This window comes from Genypterus blacodes, unplaced genomic scaffold (genome assembly GCF_046128005.1).
Source record: "Genypterus blacodes isolate CSIRO-AG114 ecotype Tasmania unplaced genomic scaffold, CSIRO-AGI_Gbla_v1 ptg000058l_1, whole genome shotgun sequence".
Taxonomy (NCBI): Eukaryota; Metazoa; Chordata; class Actinopteri; order Ophidiiformes; family Ophidiidae; genus Genypterus; species Genypterus blacodes.
Window position 1 is genome coordinate 5115992 of NW_027466870.1, and position 16564 is coordinate 5132555.

Sequence of the window (16564 nt, forward strand, 5' to 3'; positions counted from 1 at the left end):
TCCACAGACTGATACATTGAAGTCTTTCTTTCCAAGATGCTCAAAGGAGGCTTTTCCCCATTTCCATCCATCTGTGTGTCACAACAAACCACAGACATCTCTTTTCAAACAGTGTCAAGTAAAGTTGGAGATGGGATTCTTTACAGTGTATTAATTCCACGGATAGACATGGAAATGGGGTTTAAGGAAAACCGCGGGACTGCGGCTGTGATAAGCGCACTTAGATTACAATCAACATCCCAAAGCTCCACAAACTAAACCCTTTTCTGAACAATCTTAAAATCCACACACACACACACACACACTGTATAAACACACACCCTCACATATACAGGCACGTGTTCCAGCCACCGGCGATAGGGGGCGCTGCCGGCCGGGCCTTGCTCGTACCGCGGGGCTGTGACGGGCTTAGTGCGTGAGGACGATCAGGAAGTGGACTAATCTTCAGTCCATCAGCTGGAATCTTCTTGCGTAACTGTGTGGAGCAAATGTCGGCGGGTATTCTGCGGTGACTGCCGTTACTCTGGTCCATTAGCTGCCAGCTGAACAAAGGTTGTCCCGTAGCTGCTCGTCTCCACGTTACTGTGACGTCTGCAAAGTGAGTTTCAGTGAATTGACTTGTTGATCTTTAAAGGCGTTGTGATTTGTTTAGAGAGTTTCTGCAAAGTTTAAAACTCTCTTTTCTTTGATTCTTTTGCTTCTATGGTTGAAGAAGAAATGGCCTCTGCCTGGCAAAGCGTCCTGTCGCTGCACCAGAGGATCGTGGATAATGGAGGTAATGTTCCTGCTTATTCCACTGATGACACTAACTTCAACTTCACGCTCATCATTTTGCTATTAAAGTGCCTTATTGTAGGGTTACAGGACATTCATATCTGTTTCTTGTATGTTTGTAGAGCAGAACCACAGGCAAACTGGCATCTGTGTGTGTGTGTGCGTGTGTGTGTGTGTGTGTGGTTCTGCAGATGTGCATATCAGTCCTCTCCTTCACAATAAGTGCTTTGTGGCTCTCACACTGACGGCACAAGTCACATGGTTCGCCACAATGGCACTTTAAAGAGAATTATATGATCTGGTTACATTTCACTAAGCAGAGAACACATGCAGGGACCGGGTGCCAGACTTGGAGGGGGGAACAGGGACCCAAACAGACGCACAAAGCCACATCTTTTCTGCTCCTCAAGTGCATATTAATACACATTTTACGCTTTAATGGATCACCGCTCTCTAGTTTTGGTTTAAATTTACAAAACGGCACAAATGCTCAACTGCTGCTTTGAGTTATCTAAGATGAAGAGGAAAGGACAAACAGCTTTTCATGTGCAGACAAAGAACAATAGTTGATAATAAAATGACTTAGTCGTAAAGGTTTTTCCTTACACTCATACATGCTTGACAGTGTTTATAAAAACGTATTCACATGGATATTCTGTCTATTCTGTCGTTCCACCAAAACATTGTCAAGAACACAGATTTGCAGAGAACATCACCAACACAGAGCTTCTTTATATTCCAGACAAGAGGACGGACCCCTGGCTGCTGGTCTACTCCCCTGTCCCCGTGTCAGTCATCTTCCTGGGTTACCTCGGGGTGGTGTGGGCCGGCCCCCGGCTGATGAAACACAGGGAACCGGTTGACCTGAAAGCTTTCCTCATTGTTTACAACTTCGCCATGGTTGGCCTCTCTGCCTATATGTTCCATGAGGTGTGTGTGTGTTACCTTGTCATTACCTCGCTGGCTCTGTTTTGAAAGCATCAAGCTGTGATCTTATAACCTGTCAGGTTAGTCTGTGTTCTGTTATCTCAGCCCTGGTATTTATGTTTCTGATAATGTTTGTTTTGTGATAGTACAAGGGCTGACTAGCAGAGACCACCTAACTCAAAGGTGCTGCAGTTTCAACACAATTTCCAATTCAAACCGTATTTTGTTCAGGACCTTCATAGTTTTTAAATTAAAGCAGTTTTTTAATATTTGCAGTTCTTGGTCACTTCCTGGTTGTCAAACTACAGCTACCTGTGTCAGCCTGTAGATTACAGCACCAGCCCACTGGCGATGAGGGTAAGCAAGCGTCCAAGATCATAAATTTATTCACCTCTCCACCAGTCACCATGTGGAGGAAAACCCTCTTGTATGTGTGACACAAATAACTCACAGTTGCATAATCTAATCATTAACGCAGAATTATTTTCCAACTGATCATTCCTTTCCTTCCCTTCATGCATATTAAACATGACTTTGCTCATGCTTGCCTCCCTTTAGATGGCCAATGTGTGCTGGTGGTTTTTCTTCTCCAAGGTTATAGAGCTCATTGACACGGTAAAGTCTTATAATCTATATAACTTTGAAATTCACAGGTGTACATCTCTTTACAACTTCTAACAGTTCTCTTCCGCCCACCCAATGAGCAGGTCTTCTTCATCCTAAGGAAGAAGAACAACCAGCTGACGTTCCTTCACGTGTATCACCATGCTACCATGATCTTCAACTGGTGGTCAGGAGTCAAATATGTGGCAGGAGGGCAGTGTAAGTTCAGCTTCCTGTCTCTTCCTACTCTACAGATCATATCATCCAAATCACACAAACATTCTCACTTTCCCTATCCAAGCAAGTTTCAGATTGACGAGAATTTTGTCAATAAAGCTTCTGCTGAGACTCAAAGACAATGGTGGTGAAGGCGATTGGTTTGCGGTGCCCATGAAATCCCAGCACAGACGCTCGCTGTGAGCTCTGTTCACTTTCAATCATCTCTACCGGAGGATAACAACATACTTCTCAGTCAGAACTGGGAATTTGTTTTTGGAAAATGATGCCACTGTTGAGAAATGTTCTTCTGCTTTGAGCGCCACAAACCGAATGCCACAGATTTTCCATGGTGATAAATTTGTGGCAAAGAAATCTCAGTTGAGGAGATCTGTGAACCTCACACAATAACACTAAACTAGCTGGATAGCTCACTAACACACACACACACACACACACACACACACACACACACACACACACACAGTGGGACTCGTGTGGTTTGGGGTGAACATGAACTTATGCTTCAATTTACTCTCTTGCTCAATCCAATCAACTATTTAAGTAAAGTTGACTTGGAGTGAATTTGTCTCTTCTTCTTCCTGTCTGCCTGGTTGGTTAAAAGGATCTTCATGCTGACGATCTAATGGACATGTTTTTATATTGCTCATTGTGCAGCATTCTTCATCGGCATGGTCAACACCTTTGTCCATGTGGTGATGTACTCTTACTACGGCCTGGCTGCACTCGGGCCTCACATGCAGAAGTACCTGTGGTGGAAACGCTACCTCACGTCTCTGCAGCTGGTGAGTGACTTCAGCCCAGACGGGAATCAGCAATAAAGGGAACGCGCACTAGTTAAACGTGACATTTCTGCCTTTCCAGGTGCAGTTTGTGATGTTCATCATCCACACGGGCTACAACCTGTTTGCAGACTGCAATTACCCCGACGCCATGAACATGGTGGTGTGTGCTTACTGCCTCACTCTCATCATCCTCTTCAGTAACTTCTACTATCAGAGCTACCTCAACAAGAAGAAACAGAAGTGAGAGCTGGTAATGAGGCTCAGTCACACACTCTGTGGCTCTACCAGAGGTGCTGTCAGCAACAATGTGACCAAACCGGCTGCTTCTATGGCGAATGGTTCTCTATACCAGCAGTGTTTTCCAGTGTCCACTAGAGGGCACAATGTGTCCACAGTAAGGTTGTGTCCCTGGGCTGCACTTCGCCCCCTGTAGGTCAAGCTGCAGACTGGAACTTCAATTCATTCATGGTACATTAAACTATTTTATACACATTTATAATTAATAAATGACGTGAAGGATTCGAGTCCATTCTTTTTGTGTTTTAAACAGAGTGCCAAATACACAAGCCACACTGCGTGATTGTACAATTATTTATTTCTGAAATTGAGAAATGACAAACATTCAAATGATTGTTTTTAAACAAACTGTACATTTTATACACATAATAAAGTATGTTGGTTTCACCTCTGCAGTATTCTCAGACACAAAGCCAAAAGCAAAAAAAAACAAAAACACTTAACAACAAATTAAGAAATGCAAACATATTTTCCACTGCTACAACAACACAGCAAAATGATATACTTTTATTCTACACTTCAGTCTAAAACCGATTGAAAGATGTAGAGTAGCACGAAAAAGCACAAGAGGGCCGAGGGGGCACTGAGAGTTTGTGTGAATCGTGTATAGAGAGGCTTCAGTATGTATGCTTTGTCCTCAGGTGAACGCTGTGTGCACATCTAAGCACCAATGCACTGAATTTAAGTCAATTTATTCATACCTGATGTGTACTTGGCGAATAAATGTGAATCTGACTTATATATAAGAAGTAAAGCCAGAGGATCTTCCAATGAATGGAGGCCACATGCTATAAGACATCATCATTCTTCACCTTCCTCTGTTGCAACCATGTCTTTGAAATCAAATCAGGCTGTAGCAAAAGAAAGACCTCATTGATGCTTTGACTCATGTCCGAGAAAGTAATATTAACAAATCTTTCTAGGCTTTCTTTCAACCTGGTTGAAAGCTGTGTACTCACTTGGGGAATTGGATGGGTTCAGTTTGCACCACGACCTTTCAGATAATGTCAGGAAAGTCGAACAACAACTCTTAATGCTGATTTATGTCAATTTAATCTCTATGGCAAAGGTTTTTATCATGCTGCTGTATGTGAAAAGTGCACCAATATAAATTGTAATGTTATGTTGATCCACGTTACTACTCCACCAATGCATTGTATGAAAATACAAAACGGCAACTAGATGCTTGTGGAACGCGTTGGATTGAAGATTAGAGAGTAAGTGTGGTGAATGTGCCCTGATCCAGTGTTGCTCTATGTCTCTGTGTAGACAGAGGACATGTGGCTCAGGCTACGGTCAAAGCTGCCCACCTGGAAGAAAATGCTTTCCTCTGGGCTTGATGAGAACTGGCATCCTACACCCCCTTGGAGCTCCTGGGTCAAGCTGAAGCCTGGAATGTGAACATGATTAAGTGCACCGTGTCACATCATTTTGACAAAATTATTGGCTCCACTTATTATAATCTTTACAATGCTTTGCAGCGATGTGTTGTGCGATCATATCGGCACTGCGGCGTTAGATCAATGAAAGCAAACAAGTGCTCGGCCTCACCTGCAGAGGCAGTGTTGCTGGCAGACATGTGGAAGCCATTGTGTTGATGGGAAGCGTAGGCGTGAGAATCAGCAGGGACGTGGACGCCGCTGACTGTCTGCTCCATTCTGTAGGAGTCTCCAAAATGGAAGCAGCTCTGAAAGCTGCCCTGGTAGTCTGAGGAATGAGGGAGAATGCAGGGGAGCAGGGAGAAGGAAAATAAGAGAAAAATAGAAACAAAACTTGATACACTTCCACCAACATCTATGGACGATTGTGTTTCCAAGGTCAACCTCTGCTGCACCAAGTTGAAACCTGAATATGGACTTCAAATTATGACAATGCTATATTTGTGCCTGTGCAGCGTCTGCCAGTACCATAGTATGTAACATTTGTCCCCATCATCTCAGTTTGTACTCAGAAACGACCACAGGAGTCACAATAATGGGAAAGCAGGCTTTCCTGGAGCACTTTTACGCAACTCCCTGACCACAGCGTGGTTACAGAGACGTCCATGTGTAGATCTTTAACAGGGAAAACAGTGTTTAAGGCATTAGGAAAAGGCTTGCGAGTGACAGCTGAGCCTGCCATGTTAGGGTGCTGAGAGACAGCTGAATACATGAGCCAGCATTTAGTTGGCTAATTCAGCACAGGGAAAAGGCTTCCGGCATGTGGTTTTCCCCACTCTGTCTCTACGGCTCCGATCTCTTTCTGTGCTAAAAGCTCTTTGACAGAGCCACAGGGCTGTATCACTGTTTTAAGAGACAACTTCCTCTCTTTTGAGTCCTTTCATGTGGCTCTGAGAAGGCAAAAAGGTTTGAAATGATGACGAGAGGTTCAGAGACAACAGAAGCTATATTCAAGCTATCTGGCACAGTGTATGTGATAGAGAATGATACAGGGAATAGATGGGCCGTATGTTAGGAGGAAAATGTCAAGATGCTCGATTTAGAACGCATTCCGTCGCAGATCTTTGAATTCCAGGAACAGTTAACAAGATCAGTTGGGTTACACTCCAGCCAGATGTTGGCCTTACCATCGTTGGCAGACTGATGGTGGTGATAGTGAGAGTAAGACTTGTGGTGAGGGTGGACGTGCTGTTTCTCCAGCGGAGGAGGAGGGGGAGGAGGCGTCCCTGTCCCCTTCATCCCTGGAGACAGGAGGGGACCTGACACACTGAGGGGGGAGGGAGAGAAAAAAACATTGAGAGCTCTGAATGTATAAGACTTTGTAGACTCGTCTGAATTTCTCAATAAAAAATGGTCATGCATTATGACATAGCAATCAAAGCTGTAGCTACATGACGGCGCACTAACCACATGATCCAACAAACCCAGTGGAGCAGTTAGCGATCCTAAACACACAAAAGAAACAGTCCAGGCGTGTGGAAACTTAGGCTCCCCACACGTAATCGTCCTCCTACCACATATTATGATCTTAAGTCAACAAACACCAGAGTGTGCATTCAAGTGAAACCGACGCCCTCACCCCCACCACCCCCCCACACACACACGCATGCACGCCGCCACCCATCATTGCAGTAACCCCAAACTTTGTGATGTAGAGAGTAAGAGAGCGCGATTGTGTTTACACTGCAGACTTTTGAAAGAAGGAATAATTAACTCGACATGTTTGTGACCTGGTGAAATCTCACAGCCTGGAGAAGGAGCGAGGTTTCCACACTGGCTTTCGTCCCCCGCCCCCCGCCATATTGATCGCTTCATGCCGTTGGATACACTTACTACATTTGACCACAGCTGTGGCAAATCCATTTTGTTTTGCTCGGGCACATAAACTTCAAATTGATTCAAGTAAGTTCTGCCAGGCCCAGAGTAATATGTAAATGAAGCACACTGGCTAGTTCTCTCCAGCCTCTGCATTCGGAAAACCGCAGGAAAGAAAACCGACTAACTGGTGATAAATTCAGGTCAGACCAGCAGCGGGCACATGCAGGATTCAGAGTTACACTCGGGCCAACATTGTTTCACCCTCACTCACAAAATTGAATGAATGTGATCCAGTGTGCAGTGAGAAGAAAAGGAGGAAGGAAAAGTGTGCATGAGCGTGAGACCAGGCTCTGCAGAACATCACACCCATTTCTATGAAGATGATTAAGATGTGTTTTGTTTCTATTTTATCATCGTATAAATGGTAATGATGGAATATAATCAGCCTCATGTGTACTGTATGTGTGTATCAACACACTCAAAACGACTTAATGATTTAATGCCTCACATTAACTTCAGGAAACAACAATGCGCTCCAGCAGACGTGCCTTTAGAATTCCTCAAATATTCAACAGCTACTTAGTGACCTCTCATGATTGCATATCAGGAATGCCAACACATAAACTGCCGCGGTGCATATGGTTTGCACTAAGGGCCGTATGAATGTGATGACAGAGTGTTGTTGGAAGCAGCAGACTGCTCCGTGATGGCCTGGCGGGAGTGGACTGTATGACCTACTCCTCCTTGTATGAGGGACTTATACCTGGCACGTACCACCCAGCACTCAGTAGCTGGCAGCGCTCTCATGCAGGACATTTGGCAGGGGAGCAGCAGATGAAGTGAGACGTTAAAGGACGCACAAGAAGCTGCAAACGTTTGCTGAGGATGTATCTGTGAGTTGTAGGACGGTTTCAGGCGGATGTTTTTTTCCGCCAATTTAAACGGAGATCATTACAAACGGCTTAGAACTAATTCAGGATGTGGGATATTCCAAATAGCTTCTGTGGAGGAGGAAGTTGTGTTTTTGCCCCAGTTTGTCTTTTTCTGCTCATCACTTTCTTACAAGAAGGAAGGGATTGGTAAAAAACGAGGCTGCAAAATCTACTTTAGATGACCAATCGATCACTCAAACACTTAAAAGTCTCAACAGGAGTCACACATTAATACCATGTGACATTAGGTGATAGCAACGATGCCTTCAGGGCAAACAGCAGGTTGGAGGTTTTGCTCTTATTGCTTCTAGCTGTCGCTTCAAAAGTGATTTAATTGCAGTACATAGAGGCTTCGGGCTGCCTCTCTAGAACTCACAGTCAAATATGACCTTCTGGGCGCCTTGTCAGTGTGTCATGTGTGTAGCACCTTGTGTTAGTCCAGCTCTGGAGAAGCTTGTCGTTAGCGAGCGTAGCTAATCCATGGGTTGGCACAGGCCCATAGCATGGCCATGTGTTCCTGCAGAGAGCAGTATTCCCCCAGGAGCTGCTGTCAGCACAAACTCAGGAAACAGTTATACTGTTCATATTTTTACAAGCTGCCTCTATGTGCAGCTAAAGTGAATCATAAGCTAATCACTGCCAGCTGCCCGCGGCCCTGCTCGCTCCGCTCTCCAGCTAGCTCGCTGCTCAAGCTCAAAGTATGAGGGGAATCTTTCATATTCTAGATAAATCTTCCCCCTGGTTCTCTTCTCGGCTGACCATCCTGTCCTGCTCTGCTTTACCAACTTTTTCCAGTCGGCCCACCCACTCCTGTCCCTCTGCAACCAGAGAATGATTTGACCTTTGACCCGTGATTCATGAAGGTAGAGTTGGAGGGGATTTTAGGGTGAGTGATGGACTAAGTTTTTATAAATTCTGAAAGGGTCGAGGGTTTAAAAAGAGCATAGAGAGTTCAGTGAGACAGTGCAGTGTTAAAGGCCTCTCACTGTACTGGACTCAGCCCAGTGACTCCAATCGGCTCTGTGAGATTCTCTAAGCTCGCATCATTGTGGGAACGAGATTGGGATCAACAGTGAAGTTCATGACTCAACCTTGGACTCAGAGGGATGAGACAAAAAGTGCATTCCTAACTGGACAGTCTGCATTAAAGCCACAACAGCCCAGAGAACATGAGCTGAATTCCTGTGACACAAGCAGCGATGACCTAAACGCCGGATCACGACTGAATTTCCAGGTAAAAGTTTCACTCTCGTGCTGACGGAGAGCAGCAGGCCTGGTAATCTGTTTGAATGGATGCATGATGGGATGGAAAGGAAACTGAAGATTCATGAGCAGACCTGCACTGCTCCTCGTTCGTCTTCTCTCACCTGCAACATCTGCCCCGCTCGGGAATCGAGGGATCAGACTCTGTGCTACACAATCCCCACAAACACCCTCTCATCTCTCCCCCTTTGTAGCCCGACATTAAGCCCCACTGATTGATGGCAGGGTCTTCTTTGGCCCACGTCGGTGGGAACGCTTCTGGTTCTGGTTAGCGAGCTGAAGCTGCGCTTGAGAGCCAGACTGCAGCGTACCGACTCAAGCTAAGCTAAAGCTAAGCCAGCCCTGCAGGCCCAGTGTGAACAGCACAGGCAGGGCTTAGGATAATTTCGGGAACCTGGAAGCTCCTCGCTACTCCCAGAGAGATAACTGTTCCTCACAATCCTTCTGGAATCAGCGCCCGCCTTGCAGACTTGGCAGCAAATCGTCTGAATCTTATTTGAATTTAAGTGTTCCTATCGAAGGTTAACGGAATACATTACTGAATAAAGACCACAAAATGAGTGACTGACCACTTAATGGTGCGAGCGGCTACTTTGGAAAGTTTTTGTTTAACTTGTGAGATTGACACTGGTCTTCTGTGCGGCTGCAGTATGATAACGTCTGTGAGAGACAGACAGTGTAGAGTTACGCTCCGTGAACGTCCCCCTTCAGAGCGGCAACCTCTTAATGTAGCTCTGTGCCGCCTCTGCCGCTACTCTAATTCAATTAGCCTGTGTCAATCACTGCCGAGCTATCAAACCACCTCAGACTAATATTTACCGAGGGGCTCTAATATCAATACACAGGTAAACGCAGGAGACTCTCCCCTCTGCAATTATATAACCACACATGGCCGAAGCAGTGAATGACAACATTTACCACCCATCTCTCTGTGAGCTCGGGCCGCTGTGGTGGAACAGCCATCCCTATGAAAGTGTTACACACACACACATGCTCTGACACACACACTCCTGCCTTTGCCGATCGCCAAATGTATTTTAACTGGCATATTTTAATATTAGCTTCAGAAAAATGACACTGGTATTTACAAAGTAAAAGGAGTCTAAATGGCCCATTTGAGCCAGGGTAAACACATTTAGCTATGAGGTCAGAGGCTGCCACACTAGAGGCAGGTTAGTTTGATAATTTTGTCAAAATGTTTAATGTCCTGCTAAACCATGTGGGAAAAACAAGTGCTGCGCTGATATTGACTTTGGCAGCCGCCTGTATACTCAAGGCTTTAAACATGTAAATCAAATGCTCCATCTTCAGGCAAATGGAAGTCGACATTTTATGCCCGACTTGTTGTAGGTCCTGGCACAAGTCGCTTTTTCTTACCCGTCACCCCTCCTTTCTGTGTGATGAACTGATAACAGTACAGTGTGTGTGTGTGTGTGTGTGTGTGTGTGTGTGTGTGTGTGTTTGTGTTTGTGTGTGTGTGTGTGTGTGTGTGTGTGTGTGTGTGTGTGTGTGTGTGTGTGTGTGTGTGTGTGTGTGTGTGTGTGTGGGTTCATATGTGCTTTGGTGAAATCTGGAAATCTCCTTATTGCTCCATTTCTAACACCATCTTGTCGTCACGTCACATGTATGTAAGAATATTCAGTGGGTAAGTCAAGACATACATGTACACGGGACTTTACTTTTATTTGATCTAATGGCCACTTATGTTACATGTGTGGGGAAAATGGGGATTCTCACCGCTAACCACACGTGCGCACACATAAACATTACTCACTCACTCATGCAGGAACACATGGATGTGTATACATTTGCAAACACAAAGTGGTTCAGATGTTCCCCATCAAGCACCCTAAGGAACAGACCCAGATCTCACTTTCAATATGTCACCCTGACTGTGTAACCACTGATACAGGATCCCCTACTCAGGTCCTTTTCACTTTCCATTCCTCTCCGCGCGCTGGTAATTGTGCATGCCGCTGAGAAAGAGGGCCTGAAACCGCACGGTAATTTCGAAAGCGTTCTCCTCCTGCTCTCGGGGCTTGAAACAACACATCACCTTCCAGATGCTTCCAGGCCGACCTGACGTCTCCGCGCAGCACCGGGGACGTTTACATCCAGACGGGTCGGTCAGTGCCCGCCCACTGCATGTGTTTGTGCTGGAAGTCGAGCGGTCTGCTGTGCCTCACACCCCAATCACATGCAATTGTGTGTTTCATGGATTATCCTATGTAAACTCCTTTCACTCACAGGTTCACGCGCACACGCTCACACCGAGACGCACAAAACGAACGAGCCATCAGACCGCATTCTGTCAACATGCCCCGTGCTGTATATACCCCCATAAACAATGTACACACATATACAGACACCCCAACAAGCAGAGCGCAGAGTTAAAAGAGACCCTGTTTACGTAACACGATCACTTTTGTAACACAGGCTTTATGATGCATCCCCTCTTTCTCAATGTTATGAAACTGTAAAAGGCTGTTTTCCTTCTCTACCTCCCTGGTTTTCGGCACATTGTTTAGTACAGTACACGCTGTGCCTCTTGACGACACTCCGGCTCTGAAACTCCACTCTGACGCCTCTCTGGGGAAATCATCGGCGCTAATAGAAAACACACTGTGACTCTCACACACATACACACACACGGACAAGGACACACGAAGGGAGTTGTCGCTCCCCTGCGTGCTGAAGTGCCTCTGAGCAAGACACGCGCACCTCTGCCCTGCCAGTTACTTTCACATGTCTTTGCAATTACTGATGGATAAAGCTTTTGGAGATAAGAGAGTTGTGAAATAGAAGCACGGTATTCCTGTTAAGCCTTAAATCATCCAGCTTTATGGATTTTACCTTAAAAACACCCGAGGTTCTCATTTAGAATGTGGAAATAACAACAATCGTTGAATCCCATCTTTTATGTGTTGTATCTGATGAACATGAAGTTGAGTAAACACAGTATTTCATGGCGAGTACCTGCAGTAAGTAAGCAGTATCTCCCTGCTGTCTGCTTGTACAGTCACTAAGTTGTTTTCAGAGTGACTCTTCATAAATGTAGCTGCTCATCCTCAGAGTGTAAAACAATACATGACAAAGGCCAAAAGCTGGGGTGTGTTTTTGCTCTTTACACAAACACTAGAAGATCATCCCATCACACTGCTTTGACAGTTTACTCTTATTAAAGCGTGATTCATATCCGGCCTGGCCTGGTTATCTCATTGTGCTGACGCTGTCGTCTCCAGTAGGGACGGAGGACCTTTTGAACGCCCGTTCACGCGCCAGAAATAGAGCGAGAGATGTGTCATGTTGACCCCGCGGTGACCAGCACACTCCTCTCTCGCCAGGGACGTCTTAGGGGTTACGGAATTGAGTTTCTTTTCCAGCAATGCGGCCAAATGGGCATGTCAGCCGGGACCTGGAGGATTAACCTAACATGATCTAAGCGCGTTCTCTCCTCAGCTTTACGGTGATAAATTGTTTAAATGCGAAGGGGTGTAATGGTTTATGTGCTGATAGTGTGTGATGCCGGACCCACAGCCGGGCAAAATCAGCTTGATCTTAATGATGCCACAGTGGGTGACACTGGATAGAGGAAGAAAGTTGACCTAGCGCAGTCTAAGTGGCCTGGGTGTGTGTTTGCGTAGATATGAGGATAATAGAGTGACGCATCACTGTTCAAAGTAGGAAAATGCTTCATGTTATGTGAGGCTGTGGTCTTGTTTCCATTCAGTTTGACACAGATTGAGTCTGTTTCTTGTCCTTGTGTATTCTCTCACTGTTTTCCACCAGCATTAATCATCAGTAGCACACAGATCGACATGCACATGAACATTTTCCCGCACTTCACACGTCTAAAGCCGCACACGTCCGATATTTCGCCTCACCCGTCTCTCGTGGCGTCCATGACAGCCAGTGGGGACAGGTGATGGGGGCTTCCCAGGTCTCGATCCATACGCTGCTGCCTGGGTGGCAGGTCGGTGGCGGCGGCAGAGGCGGGGTCGGGGGCCGGGGACAGGAGCTCCACCGAGGCGCTGTGATGGGGGGTGCTGGAGCCAGCGTACAGGCCTGAAAGACAAACAAAGTTAATTCACTAAATGTGCCAAATAAACTCGAGGGTTCTGCGCTCCATCTTCCCTTAAAGCAAATTAAAAGCCATTTCATGGCAACAGGGTTTTGTTTTGACAACCTTCATCCAATCAGGGCGCTTTGTAAAATGAAATGTTCTGTGTTTGCACTGTTTGTAATTTAGGGTACATTGTTTGTGTTGCCACAGGGATCGGCTTTGTTTGTCCTTTCAGCTGTTTGTTCTTATTATACAATAATGAGCTAAAATGTTACATGTGTTGACTTTGAACAGTAGGGCATTTCAAAGGGGGAATAAGGTTACTGCATAATCTCTGCGTGTGTAAGAGAGTTTGTGTGTGTGGGTGTGTGTCCTCACAATTACGGATATGTAAGTGTGATACAGCGGAGGCAGAGTACAAACACTTTAATTTGAACCTGTGCTTGGGACACACACAGACACACACACACACACACACACACAGAGACAGAGACACACACACACACACACACACACCACATTCTACGTAGGCAAAGTCAGACAATGAATACGTCTTCAGTCTGACTCTTAATTAAAAGGGTGTGTAAGCCTATATATCAGAAAGCAGAGCCGTCATGAGGTTGTAATTCAGCCGCAGGTTGTGTGTGGGAACCCGCTAATAAATGAGTGTAAACAGTGATGGGTCCGTTCATTTAACAGGACATCTGCAACGCATTCAGGGAGCAAACAGTAGAGGGGACAAAGAACCTGCATTTACATGTGATTATGTATTTGTGTGTGTGTGTGTGTGTGTGCATGAGGGAGACAGTTTGGTGTTTCTCAAGGGCGAGTGGAACAATGAAATAATTCACTTGCGTTGCATAATGTCAAGGACACTGTACATTTCTCTGTGTGCTTTTGTTTTAACTTTCTACCCGCTGCTCCAATGTGTCCAACATGTCTCTCACTGCTGGATCATCAGTGTTGTTATTTACTCCATCTGCTGGCAGTGCGTTGCCAGGTCTCTCTATTGTTTCAAGGCTGTGAACTCTCTCTCTCCTCTCTTACTCTCTGATTCAAACTCATCCCCAAACGTCCGGCCGTCAACGTCTTCCCGTCGCCGCTTGATGATCTGAATAAAAAGCCAAGGAGCTGAAACCTTGGAGGAATTTAACTCATTTCCCGCCAAACCCCCTGTTAATTTCCCCGACCTCTCCTCCTCCTCCAGCTCCGAGGAACATTTACAAGTTTCCCCTGGTTTTATTTGCACGCCGGCTCTTAACTGTTGCCGCAGAGACACTTGTGACAAATTACAGCCACGTCTAAATGTTCAGTCGAGAGCTGCACACGAGAGACGCTGTTAAGAGATTACAAGGATAAACTTCATCTGCGTTTGTTCTCTCCGCACGGTAAATCTACTTTCTCTCGACCTCTATAGCGTCCTGATTTCTTTCCCAGCATCCACCAGAAGCGCACAAACTGTCCGGGGTAGTTAACGGGCGAGCAGAGGAGAAGACAGGAGGGGATGAAAGAAAGGGGAAAGATGGGCGCTCCTGGTTTTGCCGTTTCCAGGCCCCAGCTGTTCTCAAGTGGAAGCATGTCGAGGCCTCAATCTGACAGCGCTCTGAAATGGTTACAAGCTTGATTCATTACCCCCAAATCATCAATCACAAAAACCTTAAATGTTTTCCCCTTTAGCCCCCCCCCCCCCCCCCCCCCCCCCGCGCCAACATCTGCTCCCAGCGCCGGGAAACGTCTGACAAATCGCCGACGTGATTGCCTCCATTCCGTTGGCTCGTTCTTTACGGCGTTGAGATCCTATGGCTGCACGGTGAGAGATGTGCCCCGCGCATGTTTTGGAATGGATTTAAAAGGTGTGTGTGTGTGAGAAAAGAGAGAAGGGGGTAATATCAGCTATTCAGCGTAACAGTGGGAGCACATAAACCTCCAGTGTCCAGCTCTTATTAGTCCTTCCTCAAGCTAATCGGGGGAACGCTCTAATCGCTCTCTATAAAACACACAGGGGCTTCTCGTAAGTCTGGGGCTGCGACCGTAGCTTAGGTGAATAAGACCAGACGTTTAAGCAGCAAACAGGAAAACAAGTTGAGCTCTGACTGGAAGCGTGAGTCATTTTCTGCTCCACAAGTGTTAACAACAGGGACGCCTGCCTACTCTGCCCCGACCTCTCACATGCATCATCCTGGCCCCGCAACAAAGAGAACCTCGTGCAGCGTAAAAAGCAAAGAGATGGCCGCTGTCATTCTGCAACATCTCTCCTAGCGTAATAACCTTTAGATCACGAACAATCCGACTTATAGGAGCGCCGCACGAGGGCCGGAGAGCGTTTGGAAACCGCCGCAACATCCACTCAGAGGGGAAGAAGCCAACAGGGCCCAGCAGGGTCTCGCTCCACGTTCAAAGACTGGAGACTGAGAGCGCACGGCCGCCGACGCCACGCAAGCGTTCCAGCAACAATACAGAGCGCCGCGGGGAGCCTGGATGGAGAACAGGCAGCAAACAATGATTGATGTGTGCGTAAACGAAGGACACCGTGGGGCATCGCTGTTCTGTTTTAGATTGCTTTAGTCTATTTATCTATTTCTTGTTAACATTTCAGCAGCGCTGCCCTTGAGAAAGGTTACATTCATCAAAAAGAAAAATGAGTGGCACCGTGTGTGTGTGTGCATGTGTATGTGTGTGTGATGAATAATGTTTTCCGGATTGCTGTTAACAGTTTTGCAATCGTTGCCTGTTGTGTTGACAGGATAACGGGATTTGATGACTGAAGTCAGTGAGAAAGGAAACATAAAATGAGGTGAGAAGCTGCAACCTTTCATCCTTCACCTCACATAGAAACAACATGTAACGGCTAAAACCTGTGCGTAAGCTATGAATCAGCAATTAAAGAGGAATTACCGAGAGATTATTTGATTATGTTTGGACAAGAAGGGCTGGAACACACAAAATGAGTCCAACACATCTTGGCGAGTGTTGATAGGATTGTTCATGGTCACCAGTGAGTCAGGGTCGACTCTGCCAGGTGTTGGGATTTCTGAGTTTCTGCCTCACTTGGTGGCCAAACAGAGAAGCGGTTTCCAGCGTTTGCATTGGGAATTTGCTACAATCACAGAGCAGCGACTTCATTCAACCATTTCCACTTTCCCCTGACGTTTCTCCCAGTAGCGATGTCGTACTAAACGTCTCCATGGTGGCTGAATATGAGTGTGTTTGATCCCATGTGCACCTGTAAAGATGTCTTGTCCCAGTCCGGGGGAACGGCCGTCTTTGCCGTTGTACAGGTGCTGGGAGGGCGTGTGCTGGGAGTGCTGGGAGTTCTGGAGGTGCTGCATGGACAGACAGTCGCTCAGGACGTCCTGCTCCAGGTGAGGACAGGAGGGCCGCAGCTGGGGATCAGAGAGACAGAGAGAGAGGGAGAAAGTTTGAAAA

At 46.3% G+C, this 16564-nt stretch overlaps 2 protein-coding genes across 2 annotated transcripts in view; one reads left to right on the forward strand and one right to left on the reverse strand.

Moving 5' to 3' along the window:
• Positions 1–408: 408 nt before the first annotated feature.
• On the forward strand, positions 409–3850 carry elovl8b (ELOVL fatty acid elongase 8b). Its single transcript, XM_076153442.1, has 8 exons — positions 409–598; positions 713–775; positions 1517–1704; positions 1978–2058; positions 2260–2316; positions 2409–2523; positions 3199–3326; positions 3406–3850. The coding sequence occupies exons 2-8, from the start codon at positions 718–720 to the stop codon at positions 3568–3570; spliced, it is 792 nt and encodes a 263-aa protein (XP_076009557.1). The 5' UTR covers positions 409–598; positions 713–717; the 3' UTR covers positions 3571–3850.
• Positions 3851–4478: 628 nt separating this feature from the next.
• The window catches only part of glis1b (GLIS family zinc finger 1b), a 60100-nt gene continuing 48014 nt past the window's right edge, over positions 4479–16564 (reverse strand). The window contains exons 6-10 of the mRNA XM_076153125.1: positions 16362–16521; positions 12960–13140; positions 6190–6329; positions 5175–5330; positions 4479–5013 (exon numbers count right to left, since the gene is read on the reverse strand). Of these exons, the coding sequence (XP_076009240.1) occupies positions 4877–5013; positions 5175–5330; positions 6190–6329; positions 12960–13140; positions 16362–16521 (774 nt within the window). The 3' untranslated portion in view covers positions 4479–4876. The remainder of the gene's footprint in view (positions 5014–5174; positions 5331–6189; positions 6330–12959; positions 13141–16361; positions 16522–16564) is intronic.